Below are 25,776 nucleotides of genomic sequence, written 5' to 3'. Positions count from 1 at the left end.
ATACTAGTATTCATTTGACAAGGTGGAAAATTACTCAAGCATGCCCTGTCTAACATAAAATGGGATAAATCCAATCTGGTTAAGTACCAGCCTAACATCCTCCTCTTAATGAGTGAAGTGTTGGAAAATAGTAGCATTCACACGGTAATAATCTGTTCATCGATGCTCAGCTTGGGTTCCACCAGGATCTCACAGGCTCCAGATTTCAATACAGCCTTGCTCAATGTCAAGGAGAAAGCTCTTCACTGGCTCAAGTTACAAGTAACTCACAAAAGGTGGTGGGGCTGTGGTCGACCTCCATCTCAGCTCCAGGGTATCAATACAGCAGTTCTAAATAGTGGCAGCCTTGGCTCAACCATCACATTATCGTCTCCACATCATAAGATCAGAACCTCTCATATCCCAAGAATGCATTAAAAAAAAAGGACACTTCAAATGAGCCTTCTTCATTGCACTCTCGTAACATATCCCTCTACTCCTTTATCCCTTGTATTTTTATCCAAGTCCTCCACAAACGTATCGTTGAAATACTTTTTGCTAAGCTGTGCGCCTGCTCACAATGAGAAAACTGGACTTCTCAATTTCAGTTTTTTAAATTCTATCCGATGCCACCACCAATATTTCAGGATCAGAAATGAAGCAATCCTTAAACTGAATGACTTTATACTGGATGCAAAGAAAACAGCTCTAAAAAGATATGAACAACTGAATTCCAGATAAAGTTAAAATTGGGGATTTACAACACAGATTGCAATGAGCTCTGGTGAATATTTACAACCAACTATTCATTGCATGTATTAAAGTCAGCCACAAATTGAAATGGCAACTTTACAAGTAGACACATTGACCTTAGTGGTTTGCTATCTTATTCAAAGCCATACGTGACAATGGCTGAGAAAGACTTACCTGAAAGACTGGAGGGGACTGAACATATCTTGTGTTTGGGAGACTGGTGTCCCTTGCCGGATACTAAGAGTAGAAACCTGGGCTTGGCCCTGAAGAGGAGTGTGAAGGGGAAGTGTTATCTGTTGGGTTGGCATTGCCTGCAAAATAGAACAGTTTATAACAGTTCAGCTGCTTGAAAGGGATTTTTTTTTTAAAATGAAAAGAAAACAATAGAAGAGGAGGAAATAATTTCTGACAAACTCTTCACAAGTTATTTTAAGAAGCTGGGGGAGCAATTCCCTACTGGTGTATACCGCTTATTATTATCATTTGTTAAATCCAATGTGATGCTAAGCTAGACCTTGGAAATTTCTAGACGAATCAGTGATCTGTACAGAATAAGCAGATCGCAGGTGGAGAAAGAGTGGAGCTATGACAATTGACCTTGGAAGTCCTGGTGCTTGAGAAACAAGTCAATGGAGATGCCTACTCCACTCACCATCCAGTTCTCCTCTACTGGCAAATGCAGATGTTAACATACGCTGTAATCAACTTTAGTCACATTGCCATTCACAGTGAAATTCATTAGATCCATTAACAGTGAAGCTTGGGCAGACCCAGATTAAAAAGGACATTCACAGATTCCTCAGTCTCAACAATTCTGGCAAGCTCATCTTTTTTTGTACGAACAGCTGCATTCTGGAAGCCAATGGCTGTGTACCAAGCAGAGACTCAGTTGTTAGCAATTTATCTAAATGAGAAGGTTGTGGGTTCACATCGTATCAACACTGCACCAGAGCTCCCCTGTTTTGAAGACGAGCTTAGAAGTTCTCCCAGGTGCCTAAACTAATATTTATAATTTAAAAAACATAACAAAAACACAGATCATCACTACAATTATCACACCGCTGCTTTGGCATCTTGAAACCTGGAAACTAGCTGCTACAATTCCTGCCTTAGGCTGGTTCAGTACTTCCATGTACTTCAATTATGCTTTGGGGCATAGTGAGGTTGTGGAAGACACCGGAATTTGAAGTCTTTTATTTAATTCCAGAACTATGTTGATCCATCTCAAAAAGAGAATCCTGCCCCAAAATAGCAAGACTCCACACATCTGACAGGCTCCCAGCAGCAGTAGGACCACACAAGTTGACTGTTCATGCCAAATTCTGCAAAATTGTAAGGGATTGTCAAGATCTTACCCGTGAAAGTCCAGACTGGAATGCCTGATGCTGGGAGATAGAGGGAGGCATCCCACGAGGTTGGCTACCGTAGAAATGGCTTTCCATGTAGCAAGGTGGAATGTGGCCACTTGGTGCTGTGGTGGGGGAAAACAGTAAAAAAAGGTTCAGTTCAGTGCGTTCAACTATTCTGTAAATTACATTCACCAGATTTTGTAGGGAGATGTGAAGAAAGGTATGAAAATCCAAATGCAGTAATCACCATCTCAAGAAATCACCAGGACCAAATCAATCACACAAAGCCTTTGACAGTTGTAATTATTTCTTATTTGGGCAATGAAATTCAGATGATTGATGCAGCAGAATGCTCCACAATCTACTCAACGATGGGGACCTAACTATATCATTTCTATCTCTATTCCAGAGACATTTTAGAAAAGCAAGCGGTTTCTTTTGGATTGTTTTGTACCAGTAGATGGTGCTGCCACACAGTGCATTCAATTTGGCAGCAATTTGGTCCTGGATTGGTTGTTTCTCGACATTAGGCTCTTGCCTAATGAACAGCTGGGTCCTTCAGACCAGGGAACCACACTGCATTCCTGGTGCCAACTAGCAGGATGTGGGTGGCTACCAATTTATTGCAGGTTAGGAATGTGGAAAAATGCTGTCAAGGTGGACATCAGGCAGGACAAGTTCAGGCAGAACTCACTGACTGAAAATCTTGCTTGCTACCTGCAACTCCCTTGCCTCTTGATCAACATGCCAATGCACTACCTTTTAGGGACACTTTCACTATCTGAGGTGCCGACTTACACAAAAGGACATGAAACCAGTTCACCCGCCCGTGTGAAAATAAATATGGCTCCAAATTGATGAAAAGCAGGGAAGTCTCCCCAGTTTCCTGTCCATAATTAATAAAATGGGATTGTACCATGATATTGCTTTGCTTGTATGCAGGACCTGGTTGCTGAGTTTCCAAACCCAATGACAACAACTGCACTACAACCAAGTATTTTAGAAAAGATGCTTGGACATCCTTGAGTTATCCAAGGGGCTACACAAATGCAAATACTTTACATAGGTTCACACATGAGGAATGGGCACACCTGACAAAACAAAATAAAGCAGTTAATAAAAGAACAGGAGAAAGTAGGAAGTGAGGGAACAAGGAAGTTTTTTTTAAGAAAAAGGAACAAAAACAGCAACATGTATGATGTGGACAGCTGTAGACAATTACATGGTTAGAGTGATAAGTAGTTGAGTTGAATAATTAGAAATAGAATGAAAAAAAACATTGAATTTTCTTCAGCTGTCCATAGACGATGAGAAGTCCAGGAGGAACACAGATCGGGAGCAAAGAGTACGTACACCAAGTGATGTACAGGAATGACAGGGGTTATATCAAAGTACTGAAGATACTGGACCTGACAGTGGGGAAGATGGTGCCACAGAGGCCACAGGTATTGAGTTAACAAAGGAATGGTAGTTGCCAGCCATCTCAGGCACATCTGCATTAGTCACACTTGCAGCAACATCTTTTTCTGTAACACCTGGAGATTTTTCCCATGCTTTTCGAGCAGACTCCATCTGAGGAAGAAGGATAAAAATAGATTAAAAAAGCAGCCACATAGTAACAATGTTAAAACGATAACGTAAATGCCTATGGACAGGCAAGCCATTCAGTTCTAAATTTCGGGCACGGTGGCTACACCTGCACTGATGGAGTATAGAGGTTAAAAGGCAGTGGTTCATTACAAATTTCTCATTGATATCTAGGAACTGTTAACAGTCAGAGTAAATCTTTAAAAATTAAAAAAAAAGTTCAAAATATACAGATGAACTGTGAAGAGGTGGTGGTGGTGGCGGTGGCGGCTTAGTGGTACCAGTGCTGGACTGTCAATCCAAACACCTCGGTAATGTTCTTGGGATCCTGGTTCAAACCTTGCCACGGTAGATGGTAGAATTTGAATTCAGAAAAAAAAAGTCTGGAATTGATGACCACAAATCCATTGCCAACGGTCAGAAAACCCTCCCGCCTCACTAATGTCCTTTTGGGAAGAAATTGCCATCCTTACCTGGTCTGGTCTACATATGACTCCAGATCCACAGAAAGGGTGCTGATGCTTAACTGCCCTCTGGGTAATTAGGGATAGACAATAAATGCTACCTAGTCGGCAAGGCCCTCAGCCTGAATGAAGTTTTAAAAAAAAAAGTTATGGCACAACAGCAGATTTTATTATCCAAACTTAGGTTTGTGCTTGGAGACACTCATCTGAACAGAGACTAATTGTTACTGGCAGGGGTGGTTTGAGATGAGGAATTAGCAGCACCCCAAATGAGACCTTTTCCTTTACTGTCAGTAGCTGGTCATAAAATACTTTTTAGCAACATCACACTTAACCATTAGCAAGTAGTGTATCTTTTCCTTCAAGGTGCAGGAGCAACTTTGAATAAAAACAAGACTCAAATACAAGTTGTTCAACAGAAGACAATATAAGTAATCTAATCTAATATAGTCAAAACGGTCAAGTATAATCATCACCACATGTGAAAGTAGCACAAGCAAGGTAGATGGCCCCAAACCAGCAGTGAAGTCAAAAATTAAACGAAAGATTAGAGGAAGGGGACCTGTCTAAGGCTAATCATGCTATCAAACAAGTGTACAGTAAACAAGATGGAACAAAAGGCTTAGATGGGGACCAAGATAGACTTGCAAGTAGCATCCTCCCATCATCATAACGGCACTACCGATGACTTAGCCAACTGGAAAACATGGGACAACAGTAGCTCAAAGTACTTTACCTGAGGCAAAAAATAAGAATGCGTAGCTCCTACTGCGTTGGTTCCAGAGTTGTCAACCAAATACGGAAAATAGTTTTAAGTGGTGTGAAGTCCATGGTGGAGTGAGGATGCCATTAACATACTCCAATTCTGAAAATGGAATACGCTACCTGTGCTAGGTCACTTCAACTCCTAGCAACAGCTGTCAATTCAACAAGGTTCAAACTTGTGCAAATTGTCTATCAACAATCAGCACTCAGGAAGAATCTTTGTATCAAGACAACTCTAAAAATTGGGAGAAAGTGAGGACTGCAGATGCTGGAGATCAGAGCTGCACAATGTGTTGCTGGAAAAGCGCAGCAGGTCAGGCAGCATCAAAGGAGGAGAATTGACATTTCGGGCACAAGCCCTTCTTCATTATGCCCGACACGTCGATTCTCCTGCTCCTTTGATGCTGCCTGACCTGCTGCGCTTTTCCAGCAACACATTGTTCAACTCTAAAAATTGGATTAGTAGTAAGAGCTAAGAACCAATCCACCCATTCATGCATAGATCTAGAAACAGTGAATAGCTGAGAGATAGATTCACCACGTTCCTCAGCTCTTTTGTTCAGACTCAGAATGATGGAATTTGTCATTTGGGGACTGGAGTTGTACTAACTCTCCCTTTTGGGAGAGTTTCAAAACTCTAAAAAGAATGGGTCTGGAGAAACTGAAATACACTGGTCCGTGATCTGTTCTGTCAAGTCACTTGGACAGATTTAACTCAAACCCTACCACTGGGGGTGAGGGGGGTGAGTGAATGTTGCCTTGCACATTGCTGTCTGAGGAAAACATTGACAGAGCCAGAGCCAGTCGGGGCAGGCGGGGGAAGTGTGTTCTGAAGGGCAAAAGCATCCGCGCACCATGTAAATGGCACAAAAGGAGACCGAAGTTTCACTAAGTTCTTTAAGGTAAGTTCAGAGGTACTGATCAGAATCCTCCTTTAATGACAGACTTGCTGACCAGTGACTTAGCCAAGTAGAACTGATTGTCCTTTCTTGCCAAGAGTGAATGAGAAATCCTACCTTAAGAGTCAACTCATTGCTGGGGAGAGATACAGGAGACATCTCATTGTTCTGTGGTGGGGTCTCAATGGTGGGGACTGGCACTGGGGCAGCTAAAGGCACCTGGGAAGGACAACACAAGAAACATCAATGCCCCATTTCTGATAAAAATATTGAGCTGGCTGATAGGCCATGCAGTCAAACAGCCTAGCTATGCTGACCGACCATCTGGACTGATGCATGAAGAATGGCTACTTAGTTTGATGTCATAGAGCGGCTTTTTTGCAAGATTTGTGAAGGTTTGTAGCTCAGGTTGAGGTTTAGGGTGTAGGTTTGCTCACTGAACTGTAGGTTTGATATCCAGACGTTTCATTACCTGGCTAGGTATCATCAGTGGCGACCTCCAAGTGACATCAGCACAAACCCCAGGAACCCCATCCAGGATAAACATATAAATAGAAAGCAGGAGAGAACAGCTTTGCTTCACTTGGAGGTCGCCACTGATGTTACCTAGCCAGGTAATGAAATGTCTGGATATCAAACCTACAGCTCAGTGAGCAAACCTACACCCTAAATCAGAGCGGATTTGCAGGCCAGGAGTAAATATTCTAAGCAGGGAAATAGATTTTGGTTGCGGTGATGTGAGGGGAGTGAAGAATTGGGAAAAATGACCAGAAAGCAGTATTGATGAAATGGGAAACAGACCTTCAAAGAAAGCAGGTAAGGAGGTTATACTTACACCATTATGAAATATGATGTACACAGGTTTATGCAACGGAATTCTGAATCCAGATTAAAACTACAACTGTTGAGTTTCTTTTAAAAAGCAGCTACAGTTTTCAAGGATCACGTTTTAAATATCTCTGGAATCATGATGTTTAGGACTGATTTAAAATTGTGCAATGTATCCATATTTTTGAGCTAGTGACAGCCACTCCAGTAAAATTAACATAAAATCAGTTTCATTGTGGACAAGAATACATTGGACAGTTTAGTCCATTGTACCCCATGCTGTCCTCTCAATACAGTACCGTCTAAAAATGGTATTTTCTTTTTTGGGGGGGGCGGGGGGGTGGGGTGGGGTGGTGTGCACTGTGGAGGAAGAGGAGAGCACGAGGCTGCATTGTGCACACACAATACTGCCAATTACATTTACTCCAGGCACTACAATTAACAGGGAAGCATATCTGTCTGGACCCCTGCAGACCAAGCATTTACATCAGAAAAGATTATGCATTGCAACCATTTAACTTGGCAGGAAATCTGTCAGTTTGACATCTGGAAAGACACACTGTGCTCATTCAATGATGCCATATCAATTTGCTGGCAGCTGGAAAGCAAGATTCAAAAAGGACAAAGTTGCATAAGGGGGAAGCCATAAACTCAGGAGCAAGTTACCCTGCTCTGCTGCAGAGATTATAGTCATTTTTACAACAGCTTGTTTTGCTGGGTTCTAGATCAGCAAATCACATGGCAACTTCCAATTAATATTAAATCCATTTCAGTTATTGGCAGCGTAATTGGAACCTCTGCTTTTATTGGTCAATTTATCTGCCACTCAGGGCAAAAAAAAAAGAGCTAGATTCAGGGTAACTGGTTTATTACTGTTAATGCCTCTGATTTTTAATTAACCCCCCCGCCAAATTGTGGAGCAACCACCTCTTATGTTGCTTTTTGTCCATACTTCCTGGGCCTGAAGGGAGTCTCAAATGTGAAGCAATTTGGTTCTACTTATTGTACAAACCTCCTTCATGAATGCAAACTCCACACCCATTCCTGTGAACAGATACTATTCAGCTTCACTTCTGAGCTTTCCTTACTTACGTCACAGCTGAAGTGGGCCATTTGATATTTTGAGCTTGCTCCAACATTCAGCAGAATCATTATTAACCTTCCAAACCTACCATATACCAATATCTTGCACTACCCTTACTATCCAAAAGTCTATCGCCCTGTCTTGAACGTATTCAGCAAATGAACATCTCCAATTCTCTATAGGCACAGAATTTCAAATATCCACAAATCTAAGTAAAGAAAGTTCTGTTCAGTCCTAAAAGCTTAGTCACTTATTTGAAAATTCTGTGCCAATTGTTCAAGGTACCCACGGCAGGAAAACAAATGCAGCATCTGCCCCATAAAACCCTGTATTTCATATTTTAATTGGATCATCTTTTATTCTTTTAAACTTCAGAGAGAATAGACAACCTATTCGATCTTGCCTCATCCCACCACACAGCAGGTACAACAAAGCTTTGCTTTCTCTAGCCCTAGAGAAAGCAAAGGTCCAAAGCTGCATACAATTGTGCTGGCATGGTCTCAAAGGCCTGGACATCTTTACTTCAATTCCTTTGTAACAAAAGGTTATTATATTACTTGCACTCCCATTGCTCACTGAAGGTGCATACTTATTTTCAATTTGGTGCAATGATACTCAGGTCCCTCCAAATGTAAACATTTCAGAAAGATTTAAAAAGGGACCGGAGGGGCAACTTTTTCCCCACACAGAGGGTGGCTCATATGTGGAATGAACTGCCAGAGGAAGTGTCATATGCAGGTAAAGTTACAATATTGAGAAGGCATTTGGACTGGCACACGAATAGGAAAAGTTTAGAAGGATACGGGCCAAATGCAGGCAAATGGGACTAGCTTAGTTTGGGAAACTTGGTCAGCACGAATGAGTTGAACTGAAGGGTTTGTTTCTGTGCTGCATGATTGTGCTGCTTTTTAGAATTCTTTCTACCAAAACCAAAAAAAACTTCACACTTTATTGCATCTATGTAATATGCAGGTCAAAGGCCTAAGCTTAGCAACCAAAGTACCACCATTTCAGTCCTGCTCATTTTAATCTCTCAGTGCTGCTACACAGCACAATGAGCGCCAACTCTGTACCTGTGCTCATGTAAAAAGATATCACCACCCACTCAGCCCAAAATATATAAAAACAAAATCACAACTGTAAACAAGTGCCTAAAAATGTGAAATTTCAGTCAGTCAGACAGCATATATATGTTCAAGGATGTCCAGAGTTCTTGATGAGCAATGGCTGCCATGATCGGGTTACTGCAACTGGTCTCAAGATGGTGATGCAGCGGCAGAAGTGCAAGGCTCCTATTGCCAAATATATGGATATGGATGGCAAATCAGAATAGGATGTGCATACAAAACTAAGGGGCATTGGCCAAGTAGATAACGAGAAAAACTGCTCCCTTCAGTAGAGTGGTCAATAGCCAGGCGGAGTTGAAGGGTAAGGAGTAAGAGGTTTAGAAGGGATATGAAGAAAAGGTTTTTCCACACAGAAGTTTGGGGGTATCTGGAACCTACTGCTTAAATTAGGTGATGGCGGGGAGAGCCTTCAAACATTTAAGAACTATTTAGGTTAGCAGTTGAAAAACCAAAACATACAAAACAACAGGCCAATTTGTAGAAAATGAGATGAGAACAGATGGGATACTTGATGACCAACCAGTCAGGATAGGTCAAAAGGACCTCCCTCCATGATGCAAAAATTCTATGATTATGTCAGAGTTCTGAACTCCACAAAAAACATGCCATGAAGAGAGAACCTTGAAGAACAGGGGGTGAATGTTTTAACACTGTTCAAGAATGCACTTGGTGCCATGTAAACATATTCCTCAAAAGACATATTTAAATTTCTAATGATTGTCTAAACCTAGCTGGTTTAATTATTTATTTCTTACAAACTCCTGGATGTTAATAAAAGCTTTAAACCAGTTCAATGTTCCCTCCAATGTTCTCAATTAATGTGCAGAATAATTTTTTTCTGTGCAAAGTAACCAGTACATTGTACTGTACACCACTTAAAAGAAAACAGCACAGCATAAGAACAATATAATACTTTACCAGCCAGGGGAAACGGGGTTAGCACGGATGGATATTTTGGTCAGCATTGAAATGTTTGGGCCAAAGGGCCTGCTTCCATGCTGTCGGATTTTATGACTCTAACCATGTACAGTTTTGGTATCCTGACTGAAGAAAGGATGCATGTTGGTTAGAAGCAGCTGGAGAAGGTTCACTCATCTAATAACTGGGACGGAGGTTACTCCTATGGGAAAAAGATTATTGGACAGGTTGGCCCTATTTCACTATTAAAGGAAAGGAGGCCTGTGATCAGAAGTGTGCCACAGTCCACCCACTGCTTTTCACCATTTACATAAATGAGTTGGAGACGAACACAGGAGGTATGGTTAGTAAGTTTTCAGATGACACCAGAATTGGAGGTGCAATGGACAGTGAAGATTACCTCTGATTACAACAGGATCTTGATCAGATAGTGCAATAGACCGAGGTGTGGCAGATGGAGTTTAATTTAAATGAGAGGTTTTGCATCTTGGAGAGGAAAATCATGGCAGGACTTGTACACTTAATGGTAAGGTCCTAGGGAATGTTGCTGAACAAAGAGAGCTTGGAGTGCAGGTTCACAGTTCCTCGAAAGTGGAGTCACAGGTCAATGGGATAGTGAAGGCAGCATTTGGTACACTTGTCTTCATTGGTCAGTACATTGAGTATAGGAGTTGGGAAGTCATGCTGTGGCTGTAAAGGACATTGATTTAGGCCACTGTTGGAATATTGTGTGCGATTCTGCTCTCCCTGCTACAGGATGGATGTTGTGAAACTTGAAAAGGCTCAGAAAATATTTAAAGACATTACTGGGATGAGGCTTTGAGCTATAGGGAGAGGGGCTGAATAGGCTGGAGCTTTTTACCCCTGGAATATTGGAGGCTGAGGGGTGTCCTTATAGAAGCTTATAAAATCATGAGACATGGATAGGGAAAAGTTGAGGTATTTTCTCCAGGGAGGATGGGTCCAAACCTACAGAGCATAGGTTCAAGGTGAGGGGGGCAAGATTTCATGCAGAGGGTGGTGCGTGTATGGAATGAGCTGCCATGGAAGTGGAGGAGGCTGGTTCAATTACAGCATTTAAAAGGCACCTGGAGGAGTACATGACGAGAGGGATATGGTCTAGTCCCAAATGCTGACAAATGGGGTGAGATTAGGTTCGGATATCAGGGCTCCATCCGCCATGACCAGGGCCTCCAAGCCCTCTGTTCTTTCCTCTCCCGACGTTCCCAACAATACCCTTCCACCGACACTCTCATTCGTTTGACCGAACTGGTTCTCACCCTTAACAATTTCTCCTTCGAATCCTCCCACTTCCTCCAGACCAAAGGGGTAGCCATGGGCACACGTTATAGGCCCCAGCTATGCCTGTCTCTTTGTTGGCTGCGTAGAACAGTTGATCTTCTGTAATTACACTGGCACCACTCCCCACCTCTTCCTCTGCTACACCGATGACTGCATTGGCGCCACCTTGTGCTCCCGTGAGGAGGTTGAGCAATTCATCAACTTCACCAACACATTCCACCCTGACCTTAAATTTACCTGGACCATCTCTGACACCTCCCTCCCTTTCCTGGACCTCTCCACAACCACTAATGACGACCGACTTGACACTGACATTTTTTACAAACCCACCGACTCCCACAACTACCTGGATTACACTCTTCCCACCCTACCTCTTGCAAAAATGCCATCCCGTATTTCCAATTCCTCCGTCTCTGCCATATCTGCTCCAGGAGGACCAGTTCCACCACAGAACACACCAGATGGCCTCCTTTAGGGACTGCAATTTCCCTTCCCACATGGTTAAAGATGCCCTCCAACGCAGCTCGTCCACACCCCACACCTCCACCCTCAGATCCCACCCCTCCAACCGTAACAAGGACAGAACGCCCCTGGTGCTCACCTTCCACCCTACCAACCTTCACATAAACCAAATCATTCGCCGACATTTCCACCACCTCCAAAAAAGCCCCAGCACCAGGGATATATTTCCCTCCCCACCCCTTTCAGCCTTCCGCAAAGACCATTCCCTCCGTGACTACCTGGTCAGGTCCACGCCCCCTACGACCCACCCTCCCATCCTGGCACCTTCCCCTGCCACCGCAGGAATTGTAAAACCTGCGCCCACACCTCCATCCAAGGCCCTAAAGGAGCCTTCCACATCCAAAGTTTTACCTGCACATCTACTAATATCATTTATTGTATCCGTTGCTCCCGATGCGGTCTCCTCTACATTGGGGAGACTGGGCACCTCCTAGCAGAGCACTTTAGGGAACATCTCTGGGACACCCTCACCAACCAACCACACCGCCCTGTGGCCCAACATTTGAACACCCCCTCCCACTCTGCTGAGGACATGGAGGTCCTGGGCCTCCTTCACTACCGCTCCCTCACCACCAGATGCCTGGAGGAAGAACGCCTCATCTTCCGCCTCAGAACACTTCAACCCAGGGTATCAATGTGGACTTCAACAGTTTCCTCGTTTCCCCTTCGCCCACCTCACCCCAGTTCCAAACTTCCAGCTCAGCACTGTCCCCATGACCTGTCTACCTGCTGATCTTCTTTGCCACCTATCCACTCCACTCTCCTCCCTGACCTATCACCTTCATCCCCTCCCCCACTCACCCATTGTACTCTACGCTACTTTCTCCCCACCCCCACCCTCCTCTAGCTTATCTCTCCACGCTTCAGGCTCTCTGCCTTTATTCCTGAAGGGCTTTTGCCCGAAACGTCGATTTTACTGCTCCTTGGATGCTGCCTGAACACCTGCTGTGCTCTTCCAGCACAACTAATCCAGAATTTGGTTTCTAGCATCTGCAGTCATTGTTTTTACCTAGGATATCAGGGCGGCATGAATGAGTTGGACCCAACATCTGTTTCCACATTGTACAACTCTAGGACTCTAATGGAACATGACCGTACTGAAACACACAAGACCCTGAGGGGACTCATTACCTTGCAGGGAAAACTACAACTAAGGGATACCATCCACAAAAAAAAACCCTCACTTTCCACTGAAATCTCAAATTGTGTTTTTTTAGGGTCTGGAGGTTTGGAATTTTCTTCTCCAGAGTGGCAGAGACAGGGTCATTGAATGTACTCAAGGCATATAGTTAGATAGATTTCTATCAACAATAGAGTCAAGTATTAGGAGTTGTAGCTACAGAAGGTCAGCCAACTCACGGATTGGTACAGAATGCTTGAGGGGGGTCTACTCCTGCTCCAAATTTGTACTTTCACATCAGTGCCTGCTCAGGTAGTTTTAGGTTAAGTAGTGTCATTTATTCCATCTATACACATTCTTCACTTTTTAAGATGACACACTGAATTGTGAAGTATTGATAAAAAGTGGCGTGCTATCAAAATATTTAAACTTTTAACTCCTCAATACAAACGCAGGAGTGGACAAATTTCAAACGATCACAACAATTTATACTGCAAAAGGCCCAGTGCTGATTGTTGGCATATCAAGTCCGACAGGTCAAGGAGCTGCCATGGAGAAAGCAACTGGGAACCAGTTCATTTTTAAAGCAAACTGCCTCTCTCAAACAAATACAAAAAAACTGATTTGGGGAGAGGAAGTATGCACAATTCAAAATGTCCTATGTAACTTTAAAAACTTTTGCTTCACTGGTTGCAAATCTACATTAGGCATCAAAAGATTTTCACAAACTCTCAAGATGGCCTCATGGTTTTAATACAGCCAAGTCTTTGGGATCAATCTTAACTCGACAAACAGGTTGCAGCAGAATGACTAAATGAATGGTATTCATTAGCCCAAAAGATCCTCTTACTAACTTCTTGCTCACAGCCTCAGCTTTCTTGCTGCTCCCCTCCCCTTCCCAAACCCCCCCTCCTTGGCACCTCTCTTCAGTCTTTCCACACACCACCTCTCTCGCTTCCCTCCTACACAACATACAACCGTAAGACATAGGAGCAGAAATTAGGCCATTCAGCCCATAGAGTCTGCTCCACCATTCAATTACGACTGATAAGCTTCTCAACACCATCCTCCTGCTACCTCTCTGTAACCCTTGACAATCAAGAACTTATCTATCTCAGTCTTAAACATACTCAATGACCAGGCCTTCACAGCCTTCTGTGGCAATGAATTCTATAGATTCACCACTCTCTGGCTGAAGAGGTTTCTCCTCATCTCCATTCAAAAAAGGTCTTCCCTTTACTTGAAGGCTGTGCCCTTGTCTCTCCTACCAATGGAAACATCTACTCTGTCCAGGCCATTCTGTATCTTTCAATTAGATTCCCCCCACCTCACCCTTCTAAACTCCAAACAAGTGTAACCGTTCTCAAACATGTTAAGGTTTTCATTCCTGGGACCATCCTCGTGAACCTGCTCCAGGGCCAGTACATCCTTCCTGAATTACGGGGCCCAAAACACTTGCCTGCAATCCTCCTGCTCGTGACTTACCCCACCGTGTCATGTGCCACCCCTCCCTCCTGTTCATTGCTTTCCTCTCCTGAGCCACACAGACCCACGAGGGAGGCAGCAAGATCGAGAAAAATGTGCAAGAGGAAAGAAAAAAAAAAGTGCTCTCACTGAAACTTAAAAAGGATTCTGAAGGGGCTTGACAGGCTCTTTTCCCTCCTGGGGATCTAGAATACAGGAGCAGAATCCCAGGCTAGGGGCAAGACATTTTGGACAGACATCAAGTGGAATTTTTCCACTTAAAACACTTGGAATGTTTTGCCCAGAGGACTGTAGGTACTCCATCATTAGCAGCATTTAATGCGAAGAAGAGGAAATTTGGGATTTGGGGAGATCAGCGGAATCTTATTCAATGGCAGGAAAACAGAGGATACCATAAAGTTATCATCTGTTCCTATTTCACATGCTACTTCAGATTATAAAAGGCCTAAAATCCAGGGTGAACTTCTGGGGTCATATAGCACACTTTGACAAAAGGTAGTATCTCTCAGCAGTCACACAATCACAGAATTAAGTCTGAACCATTGAAAAATTCCAGGTTGAAATCTTAGGCATTTTAAAAAGCTAGGCCCTTTGCCAGTGCACCTCACTAGTGCATCTCTTCACTTGCACTACTAAAATTGCCTCTCACCTGGATGAAAAACATGCAATTTCACCAAATAGTGGAGTGCTCTCAGACGATACAAGTAGCATGCGAGTGCCCTTGCATGCATTTGAATTTATATATGCAAGTTGTCCTGAAACTGGCTTAGATGAGAAGAATTGTTTCCTAAAACATAGCAACAGCAAGGAAATGCAAACCATGCATAAATGAAGTTACAGATCAGGCAGTACGTACATCATTGCTGGCAGCAGTCTGCAGTTTGTTGGGTGGTGAACTTGTAGACCTTTGAATCGTAGGCACAGCTAGACTGAAGTCAGAATCCTAAAGGAAGCAAAATGAATAGTCTAATGCTTATGAACTGACACTTAAATATAATGAGTGTCTCCCCATTAGAATATCTTGGAGGAAGTTAGCATCTTACCGAAAGTTAGCATCTTGCCCAAGCTGCACAAAGAGATACAATATTAGGAAAAGTTTTTTTTAAAAGAGAGAAAGTATGTACTCAAATGGAGCTCCACTGCTCTTGAATTGGGAGATGTCAGCATTCCAATCTGCAGAATTTGTGCATCGGGATTAGGTCTGCCTGCTCAAACACATTACTCCAATCAAACCCCCTCATTTAAATCTATCAGATATATAAGCCCAGAAATTTCCTGGTAACTGACAATATGCCAATAACATTACTAATTCCTCCACCACCCACTGTAAATCAGTCTCATCCTTTGTGAGACAACATTGATTCACACATTACTATCCTACAAAATGAACTTATTGTTTAATAAAATGAATGTTACGCAAGCTTCAAGAGATCCCCAACTCAAAGACAGTGCCGTTAGATGCAGTGGTCATTACGCAGTCGATTCTACATCAAAATTAAGATCCATCTTGGGTTGTTGGTGTGACTGATGGTAGAATAGTGGGGAGTGTTAACAGGACAAATTCTTGCTCTTTTGATTTGGCCATGGGATCTTCAAAATCTGCTCAACCAGGTGGATGGCATATCTGACAACACTGCAGTCAACTCCGTGCAGTCACCTCAAAATTTACATGCTTCAACCTTCGTGTTGGACCACTATTTGTGATGAGGAGACATTTCTTCACCCAGATTGTGTGGAGCCTGTGGAATTCTTTGCCCCTGAAAACAGTTCAGGCTTTTAAACTCAACATTAAGTGGTTAAAGACAGACAGAAGAAGAAATCCAGGGAATTACAGACCAGTTAGCCTAACATTTCTGATGGGGTCTATAATTAATAACGGAGTAACCGAATGACTTGAAAATGTTCAGTTAATCAGGTGAGTCAGATCAGTTAAGCCTCATTGAAATTTTTTGAAGAGGTGACGAAGAAAGTGGGAAGAGAATGTCTATGGCTGTTGTTTATATGGACTTCCAAAAGGCATTTGATAACATTTCACATAAGACTGTTAAGCTAAGACAGAAGCCCATGGAAGTTTGGGAGAATTATGACACGGCTGGGAAATTGGTTGAGTGGCAGGTGACAGAAAGTAGGGATAAAGGGTAGGTTCTCCGATTGGTAGGATGTCACCATATAGGTTCTGTTGGAGTTTCAATCAATCATTCACACTATTTACTGACAACTTGGATAATGGCATAGAAAGTCGTATATCCAAATGTGCCGATGACAAAAAGTGAGGCAGCATTGTAGACAACGTAGATAACAGCATAAAATTACAAAAGGGATATTGATAAACTAATAGGCAAAACTGCGACAGATAGAGTTCGATGTAAGCAAGTGTGAGGTTTTTTTTGGGTCCAAATAGGATAAGTCATGGTATGAAGGTAAGTACAGTCAAGGTTCAAAAGGACGTAGGGGCTCAGGTGCACGGATCTTAATGTCACAAACAGGTGCAGAAAGATAATCAAAAAAAACTCATGAAATGCAGGTTTTGATATCAAGAGGGCTGAAGTACAAGGATACAGAATGATTTGGAGATGCTGGTGTTAGACTGGGGTGTACAAAGTTAAAAGTCACAACACCAGGTTATAGTCCAACAGGTTTAATTGAAAGCACACTAGCTTTTGGAGTGCCGCACCTTCATCAGGTGGTTGTGACAGGTGTTGTGTGAAGGATACAGAAGTTACACTGCATTTAAACCCCAATTAGACCTCACATCACCTGGAGCCGAAAGTGTGGTGCTGAATAAGCTCAGCAGCTCATACAGCATCTGAGGAGCAGGAGAATCAACATTTTGGGCATATGCCAGAAAGGTCAATTCTCCTGCTCCTTGGATGTTGCCTACCTTACATGCTTTTCCAGCACCACACACTCAACACTGACCTCCAGCATCAGCAGTCCTCACTTTCTACTAGACCTCTCCTGGAGCATTGTGAGCGGATTTAAGCACCACACTTTTGGAAGGGTACAGTGGCCTTGGAGGAAATATGATGTAGTTTGACAAGAATGATGTCTGGACTTCAGGGGTTAAGTTATGAGGAGAGATTACACAAATTAGGTCAGTTTTCTCTGGAATTCAGGTAGTTAAAGGATGATCTGACTAAAATCTTCAAGATAAATTGGGGAACAGGCTTGCAGGTTTGAATGGCCTAGCCCTGTTTCTATGCTGTACGCAGAAAGCTGAAACAACGCTGCGTAGATGACTAACCATGATCGTATTGAATGGCAAAGCAGACTCTAAAGGGCATATTCCTGGCCTACTTTTTATGCTTCCATGATCCAGAGGCAAGAATGTTAATAAAGCCAACAACACATGTTGATACAGCTAACCGAAAAGGAGGGCAACCTCTCAGCATTCACCCAATGGGCCAGACATTGTACCTAGTCTTTCAGAAAGTTAACCAACACAAATGCAGTTCGGCTGTAGCTGATTTGTTACTTAACTGAACAGGCTTGAAGATCAAACCTACTCATTTCTATATTTGAAATGAGTATACAAACAGAGGACCCATTAAAATTATTTTCACTTTTATTTGTCTCACTTATCTATAAAACTCCTCTATTATAACTTCCCTACTCCGTTCTTCCCTTCTGCTTTGATTTCTTCTTTACTTTCAACCCTCAAGTACTCTGGGGGAACACAATACTAGATAAGGTTGCTGAACTGGTTACTGAGTTGAACCAGAATCCAAAGTCTAAATTTGAGCATTAAAACAAAAATAATCAATTGACTCACCTTTGCACTCACTCCAAACTGGATAGGTGGTACAGTGACTTCAGTCTCCAGTAGCAAGTCAGGATCTGGTTTGGATTTTGGTCTGCTGTTTATTGAAAAGCCAACAGCCTTTGCAGCAGTCTCAGGATTCTCTTTCTGCTGTCCTTCTCTTGCCTTTTTATTTTTTAGTGAACGTTCATTTCCTATTGGTCCAGGTTTATGCTCTTTACTCAGTTCGCTGGCAGACTCCTGAAACTTCATGAAATCAAAAAGACTTTTAATGTATACATTGTCTTTTTTTAAAGACAAAGAATCAACCTAGCACTGTAACATTAATAAGTTAAAAACTCATGCAAAGAGGTTATTTAATCCTCTTACGTCTAGTTTAAGTGACTCATTCGAAATGCCATACCAGTCTTCAGCATTACCATGGACGGCATAAACATTTCTCTCAATTAACTAAGCCAAGATTTAATAGACTAAGGCATGTATAAAGACAATAGTAGAAGTTTACACTTTGGCATGGACAATATATATTGAACCAGTGTACATCAAGGCATGACAATTGGAGCAGTGACACCTGGGTTGGCTAGGAAGAGCAAGACAAGCCACTCTTCCACTGTGAAGTGAGCCCTGCTACGAACAAAGAGTGGTACATGCATAAAAAGCAGAAAAGGCAAGGATCAGGGTTTTTTTCTGTAATCATCTACGTGAAATAATCCCACATTCACTCAGACCAAGAACTGTCATTGTGCAAAAGCTTCAGTGGCTGTTGTAGAAGAGGGGAACATGCAAATCTAATCACAGCATGCATCAGATGGCTTAATCTCTTTCCACGCACCATCTCAAGACCCTGGTGAAAAAAAGAGTATGTATTACCAAGTTTTGAGAAGATTTGTAGCTCAGGTTGAGGTTCTGGATGGAGGTTTGCTTGCTGAGCTGGAAGGTTCATTTTCAGATGTTCCGTCACCATACTAGGTAACATCCTCCGTGAGCCTCGGGCGAAGCACAGCAGGAATCATCAGCATGTTACCTAGTATGGTGACGAAACGTCTGAAAACGAACCTTCCAGCTAGGCTAGCAAACCTACATCCAGAAGAACATGCATTTCCCCCTAATTCTGGAATTGCAGGACTGTATGCTGCCATTCAACACTAGCTCCTAGTCTGGTCATATGATTGTTTGGCAAAGTACACACAGTCAGGTGTATTTTAATTTCAGCTCTTGGCATCTAGTCAACTGTGTGAAATATAAAATGCACCAATACACAGGTGAACTTCAGCAGCAGGGTTTAGTTCAACAGCAAAGCAGTACCACCAACATCCACCTCTAAGCTATAAAAAGTTGCATGTGAAATCTATTTGTCATAAGCAATTAGGAGGAAGATGCTCAAGGCTATTTAGGGGTTGGCTTAAAATAGTTTCAAATCTGTGACAAATAGAACAATGTTTTTCTTGTCAAGGGAGGGATTAAAGTCAGAATGGTGCTAAATTCATCTCCCTCTTCCACTCTTGCTACCAACCAGACCCACACCACACCCAAAAGCACACTTTTCTTCTGTATAAATCTCATAATGGGGCATAATGCAGATTTATAACTGAAATAGATTCAGAGCGAGAAGACTGAAAGACCCATAATCTAGAGAGTAAAAATTTGGAACCAATATTATTCGGTTCATCTTTAGGAGCATGATCTGCAATACAATGGTCATCCCCCTCAACGTGTAGCTCTCCTTCCAGTTATGAAGAAAATATCTCCTAGTGCTTAGAATGTATGCAGCTCAGCAGATGCTGCATCATCATCACACATTAAAAAAATCCTTGCTTCTAGGGGCTGATCTACTATTGAAGGAAAGGAGGACATGCATTTCCAATACCATCTGGATTGTCTATGAGGAAAATGAAGCAAACTGGTTTAGTGACATCTAATTAGTTACAGGGAGGTGGATGGAGCACAAATTTAGCCAATAAGGAGGGGGAAAAAAGGGAAGAGAGGGAAGTTTTTTTAAAAAATTATAAAAAGGAGAACTGCAGCAGACAGAGCCAAAGCAGCTACAAGCTGGGCCATCTGAAGGAAATGTGCAAATGAGGCAGAAAATAGAGGAAACTGGAAAATCAAACATACAGAGCATTGTGGTCATAAAAGGGGATTTAGACTTAGACAAGAAAATGCTAAAGGAGAAGCTACCCTTCTATACAAAGATATCTTTTTTGATGATGGCATGACCAGCATATGATTTAAAAGCTTTTCTCTAACTTATGTATACTAATAGTCCAAGCTCTTACACGCCATTAACTCTATAGTTTTTTCCATGCTGTATAAATCTAAGGTGCCAACAACAGGGTTGAAAAGATTCTCAATAAAATAACTTCTGACACAATGGAACTTTTATTTTTAAACATTGAACTGCATTAAAGTGCAAGGCAATATAGTGATGGTGAGTGGGAAAGGGAGAGCTATGCCTTAGGAATAAATAAAATCAGAACTCTCACTCAGAACTGCTTTTCACAAGAACCTAACTGGAAAGTAGTGTGACACACACACACACACACACACACACACACACACACACACACACACACACACACACACACACACACACACACACACACACACACACACACACACACACACACAAGCACCAGAGTAGATGCAATTACCTCCATGAAGCATTTCGCCTGCTGAAGCTCGCTGTTAACAGTCACAAAAGAAGAATGGGTATTATGGATAGGGATTGAAGGTCAGGTTGGGAGAGGAGGAGAAGAACACTACCAGAAGTGACTGGTATTCAGAAGAAATGCATTCAGAACAAATGCTGTATAGCAAGCAAGGTGATTATAGAGGCCATGTCATCACAGTAAGTGCGATACCTTATTTTCTTTCAGTGCTCCTGTCCTAGCAGGTCTCTGTCTCTGCTCTTTGGGTTCTAGGAGCTGGTTTTCTGCTGATCGAATCTCAACCACCTTTGTGCTGATCCGGTTAATAAGACCAACACGCTCCCCAGTGTCAGTTTTCAGGCTGCTGGCTGGAGAACTACGCTGCGAGGAACTGGTCGATGAGACCTGACAGTCGCTGCTCAAATCCACCCCACTGTCAGTCTGGCTGGCCTTGAAACAAAAGGGCAGAGACATACACGCTGCAGTTTAATCAAAATACATGAACTACGTTGCTGCTTTTTTTTCCCCAAAAATGCAAGCCGCCAACTCTTCTTCCTTGGCAACTGTACGTCACGGCCAGTACATTCACACCTGCTTACAAAGCTAATTAACCTTTCAAAGACTGAAGTATCATTTCCAAAAGCAAATCCCTCTCCTGCATGTATGTTAGGTCCTTATGGGACCATCACCCCATGGATGCTAGTTGCACTCCAATACCCTTGTTCAAGGTGACTAGTCTGTGTGGACTTACACAGCGAGTATCAGCAGGCGATTCAACCTTTGGGATTTCAACAAACTGGGGAACAAAGTTAGAACTTACTTAAAACCTCTTAAGTGGCAGGTGCACTGTGAAAGAGTGGGAGGCAGGATAAGTTAAATCAAACAGAAGTGTAATGAGAAAGAAACAAACAATCAAAAAAAAAGTGCGCCTGGAGATGGTGCAAATTGCCAAACCTTGAACAGCTGAATCTTGAATCGCTGTCACCTAAAGCAAAGAGTGAAATGAGAGAGTGAAAGCAAAACTAGCACAGAAGAAAACAACACAGGGTAGAGGTTGTGAACTGAAATTGATTACAACTTCCCAGATTCAGTTGGGCATTTTAACTCAATGCTCTAAGTTGAACTGCTGTTCCTCAAGTTTTGCAGGAGGCAAGAGGACAGGGTCATCAACCTGGGAGCATGGAGAAGATTTAAAGTGACAAGCGAGCCCAAGGTCGGGGTCATGCTTGCAGGCTAAATTGAGGTATTCTACCAGCCAATCACCCAGTCTGAACCTGATTTAATATATTGAGAATGCTGTATTTTATATTTAAAATACAAGTAAAGCATTATTTACTTGGAGAAAGTGCTTGGGACCTAGAATTGAGAGAATCTCAGAGCTGGTAATGGCGTAGATGGTTATTCAGTTCAACACTCTGCAGTAGCTTTCTGAATGGCACCAAGTCATGTTCACTGCATCCCTGTGCATTATTTTCTTTAAGTAACCATCTAATACCTCCTTAAACATCAACTGAAACTGCTTCCACCATCCTTTCAGGCCTGAAGTCAAATGATGAGTCTTTTCTCACACTTTACGTACTTCTTGTACAGTCACTTTAAATCTGCACTCCCTAATTTTTAATCCTGTTAGGAGCTACAACAGTTTCTCCCCATCAACTGTTCAGATCTTGGATTTTGAAAACTTCAATCAAAATCTCCTCTTTGTCTTTTCCAAGAAAAACTGCCCAAACCTATCCAATCTTCATGACAGTTTTCATCCTTGGAACCACATGCAACCTATTCACCACTGACGCCAATGTGTGGCACCTAGAACATCCCAGAAGGTTGGCTAATGTTTCATGACAATTCAGCGTAAACTCCTTACTGTTGTACTCTATGCCCCCCCCCTCAAAATTAGGATCCTAATGCTTTATTAACTGTGCTCTCCATCTGTTCTGCCAACTTTAATGACTTATGCACATAAAAATCATGGCCCTTCTCCATCAGAGTAGCCTAACATATTTTATTTTAAAAATGGAAAGAGGAAGGACGTAAATAGAAGGTGTTTGTTACATCTCCCATTCTTGCATGGGAAGGTGCTGCACAAAAAAAAAGAGGACACTGGAGTGATTGTGGAGTGGTTTGACGTATTGCAGGTTTAATTCCAATCTGGTCATTAAACCTACATAGTTAGGCTGTTGTCTGGAAAGGTCACCAATTTCAGATCAAAACCTCAATCCTTAGTTTGGAATCATTTTTTCTTTTGTTTCAGTTTATATTTCCTGTTTCTCTGGTTTTCTGGAGTGGAGTGTGATTCGGCCATTCAGGTCTCCTCCAGACATTTCTTTTTGTTTGTCCATGACCAGTCCCTTTTATTATTTAATCTCTACTGTTCACCTCCCCATTACAGACTTACTACTTTGCCCTCTTCTCTCCCCTCACAAAACAAATTTCACCTAACTTCCTCAGCCACCTAAAATATCACCTTTCGCACTTGCCCGACCTGCTGAGTATTTCCAACACATTCTGGTTTTATTCCAGAAAATACAACATTAACTTTGGGAAATGGAGATACAAGATGAAGAAAACCAGGCAACGGCGTAGAAAGAAATGTGGTCCCTTCTACTTGTATGAAAGTTACCTGCTTTGCATTATTGAGTGAAGTTGCAAAATGGTGTTGTGCACTGGCTTTGTATACCTGCGCTTCTGGAGAAGCTCAGCATTGGGATAGAGGCTACAGAACTTTTGAGGGCCTGGGGTTCTAAAACAGTACAGGAAGAGTGTAAAGATCATAGGGACTACCTGAATAAAAGGGATGGGAAAATCAGCCTTTAGGCTGAAAAAAAATTGTTGTGCTATCATGTTTACTTCTGGTCAGTTGGTCAGTAGAACTTTAACTACCCACAAAGCAAATGTGAACAAGTTCCACAGATACAATCTGAAAGGGATGTTCATTACCAATGTTTCACTCTCTAACCTTGGCCCGTGACACATTCAGGTCGCAGAATTATCAGCTACATGCTTGCTATTCAAGAAATAAATGCTTTCAATCAGAATAAGGCAACTCGCATATGTTGACTAGTAGAGTCCAGGAAATATTGCTTACCTCAGCACTAGCTGCCTCGGCAAAGACATTCAGAGGTTTGATCCAAGTATCCAGACCGGAGGCTGCTGGAGGAGTAAGGGAGTAAACTGTAAGATTATGGGAGGGGGTGGGGGGGAATGCTTTAAAGTTTTGTTACGCAAAAAAAAAGTTAAAAGCACGAAGACTCAGTACTAAAGAGCAAAATCATGCACACCCAATCAGGACTTGTCTTTTCAATTGCTGAATTAAACCTGTGCACCTTGAAAGAACCTCTGCATGCAACAGACTTGATCATCACATTGAAAGGAATTGGCTATCATTGAAGCTTCTCGATGGATCAATCTTTTTCTTTTGGCACCGAATGGAATTTTGGTTAGAGTGTAATCTGCAGTGTCTCTTGCCAAAAATCCAGGGTCACAAAAGGGATTTCAGGAACATTGGAACAGAAGTAGACTATTCAGCCTCTTGAACTTGCTGTTAGCCATTCAGTTTAATCATGGCTGATTACATACCTAAACAGGATTTTCCTGCACCCCTTTCCACATGCCTTAGTAGAATTCAACCCCAGCAATCAATAGGTGTCTGCAACTCGCCCAATGACTGAGTTTCAGCAGTCCCCTGGGGTAGAGAATTCCACAGATGCAGTCATAGGTATTTTATGGCTTGGCCTTTATTCCAAGGCTGTGTTCCAAGACTTATGACTCACCAGCCAGGAGAAACAGCTTATCCACAACCAAATAATCACAACGTAAAACTTTTTACAAGTTTCAAACAACATTACCTCCCATTGTTCCAAACACTAGAGAATACAGGCACAGTTTCCTCAGTGTTGCTTCCTAAGACCGTTCTGCTCTCCCAGGAATTAGTCTGATGAACCTCTGTTGCACTCCCTCTATAGCACAAATATCCTCCCTTGGATAAGACTTTAAAAAAAGTGTACACAATACGGCAGGTAAAGTCTTATCAAGGCCAACTACACCATCTTTACTTCTCTATCCCTTGTGATGGCAGCCAACACACCACTCGCCTCCCTCATCGATTGCTGCACCTGCATGTTAGCTTTGTGTGTATTGGGAACAGGTTCCTCAGGCACCAAATGTCCCAATCTCTCACCAAAGAAATTTAAAACAAAAATAATAAAAATATCGCAAATTATATTCCATCAGCCATATTCTAGTCCATTCACTTCAGTCTGCCCAAGTCTGCTTGAAGTCTCCATGCACATTTCCCAAACTTGTTTTCCCACCTAGTTTTATGTAATAGCAAAACAAAAAAATATTAAAATGGGTTCCCATTATTTAATTCATTTATAGTAACTGAACAGTTGCAGCCATTGCACAGCCGACAATGAGAATGACCCATTCATTCTTACTCCACTTTATGCTATCCTCTATGGATTGCAAATTGGTTTTTCTGAATCACATGCTCTAACTTTGATTACTAATCTCCTATATAGCACTTTTTCAAAGGTCTCCTGAAAATCCAGTAACACACCCATTGATTCTATTTGATCTATACTGCAAATAATATCTTCCAAACAGATTTATCAAGCATGATTTCCCTTTAATAAATTCATGTCAACTCAATTGCACCACTATTTCCTACTGACAAAGTAGCAGGTCTGTGGTTCTCCATTGTCCATCTCTCCTTAATAGTGGTGTTATCTTTGTTATTTTCCATCTGTAGAATCCTCTCCAGAATCTTCAGAATTTTAAAAGCATCTGCTACCTTTACAGCCACTGCCTTCAACAAGGCTCATCATGAAAGGTCTGTCATTTGTACTGCACTGTACATGACCCCAGGCTTTACAGTCAATGAAGTTACTGTAACAGTGCAGTCACAGTTGGAACGTGTAATCATTAATTTTTGAAACAGCAAGTTCCCAAAAACAAAATGTGATAACTAAATAATCCGATTGAGGTTCAGTGATAAACATTGGTCAAGAGACTATGGAGAAATCGTCAGCTCATCTTTAAGAAGTATGTTGTTGTGATCTGTCATAATCACCCAGGACTGCAGTAAAGGACCTTGGCTCAACATCTCATCCAAAAGCCAAGACTTCTCAAAATTTCTGCATCAGGACTAGAGCCCACAACTTTCTGAATTCAGAGGTTCCCCACTG

At 42.2% G+C, this 25,776-nt stretch overlaps 1 protein-coding gene across 5 annotated transcripts in view; it reads right to left on the bottom strand.

Moving 5' to 3' along the window:
* Nucleotides 1-25,776, bottom strand: part of LOC140455351 (protein PRRC2A-like) — a 135,018-nt gene that overhangs the window by 12,210 nt on the left and 97,032 nt on the right. For 3 of the 5 annotated variants that reach the window (XM_072550137.1, XM_072550136.1, XM_072550139.1), the window contains 8 exons: nucleotides 23,676-23,740; nucleotides 20,804-21,040; nucleotides 17,955-18,188; nucleotides 15,039-15,125; nucleotides 5,914-6,015; nucleotides 3,491-3,653; nucleotides 2,088-2,203; nucleotides 907-1,043 (listed from right to left, as the gene is read on the bottom strand). In XM_072550137.1, coding sequence (XP_072406238.1) covers nucleotides 907-1,043; nucleotides 2,088-2,203; nucleotides 3,491-3,653; nucleotides 5,914-6,015; nucleotides 15,039-15,125; nucleotides 17,955-18,188; nucleotides 20,804-21,040; nucleotides 23,676-23,740 — 1,141 coding nt within the window. The remainder of the gene's footprint in view (nucleotides 1-906; nucleotides 1,044-2,087; nucleotides 2,204-3,490; nucleotides 3,654-5,913; nucleotides 6,016-15,038; nucleotides 15,126-17,954; nucleotides 18,189-20,803; nucleotides 21,041-23,675; nucleotides 23,741-25,776) is intronic. The other 2 variants (XM_072550138.1, XM_072550140.1) reach the window with 2 other exon arrangements.

Source organism: Chiloscyllium punctatum, chromosome 30, assembly GCF_047496795.1.
Source record: "Chiloscyllium punctatum isolate Juve2018m chromosome 30, sChiPun1.3, whole genome shotgun sequence".
NCBI lineage: Eukaryota > Metazoa > Chordata > Chondrichthyes > Orectolobiformes > Hemiscylliidae > Chiloscyllium > Chiloscyllium punctatum.
Note: the sequence above shows the minus strand (reverse complement) of the source record. Positions and strands in the feature narration are given on the sequence as shown.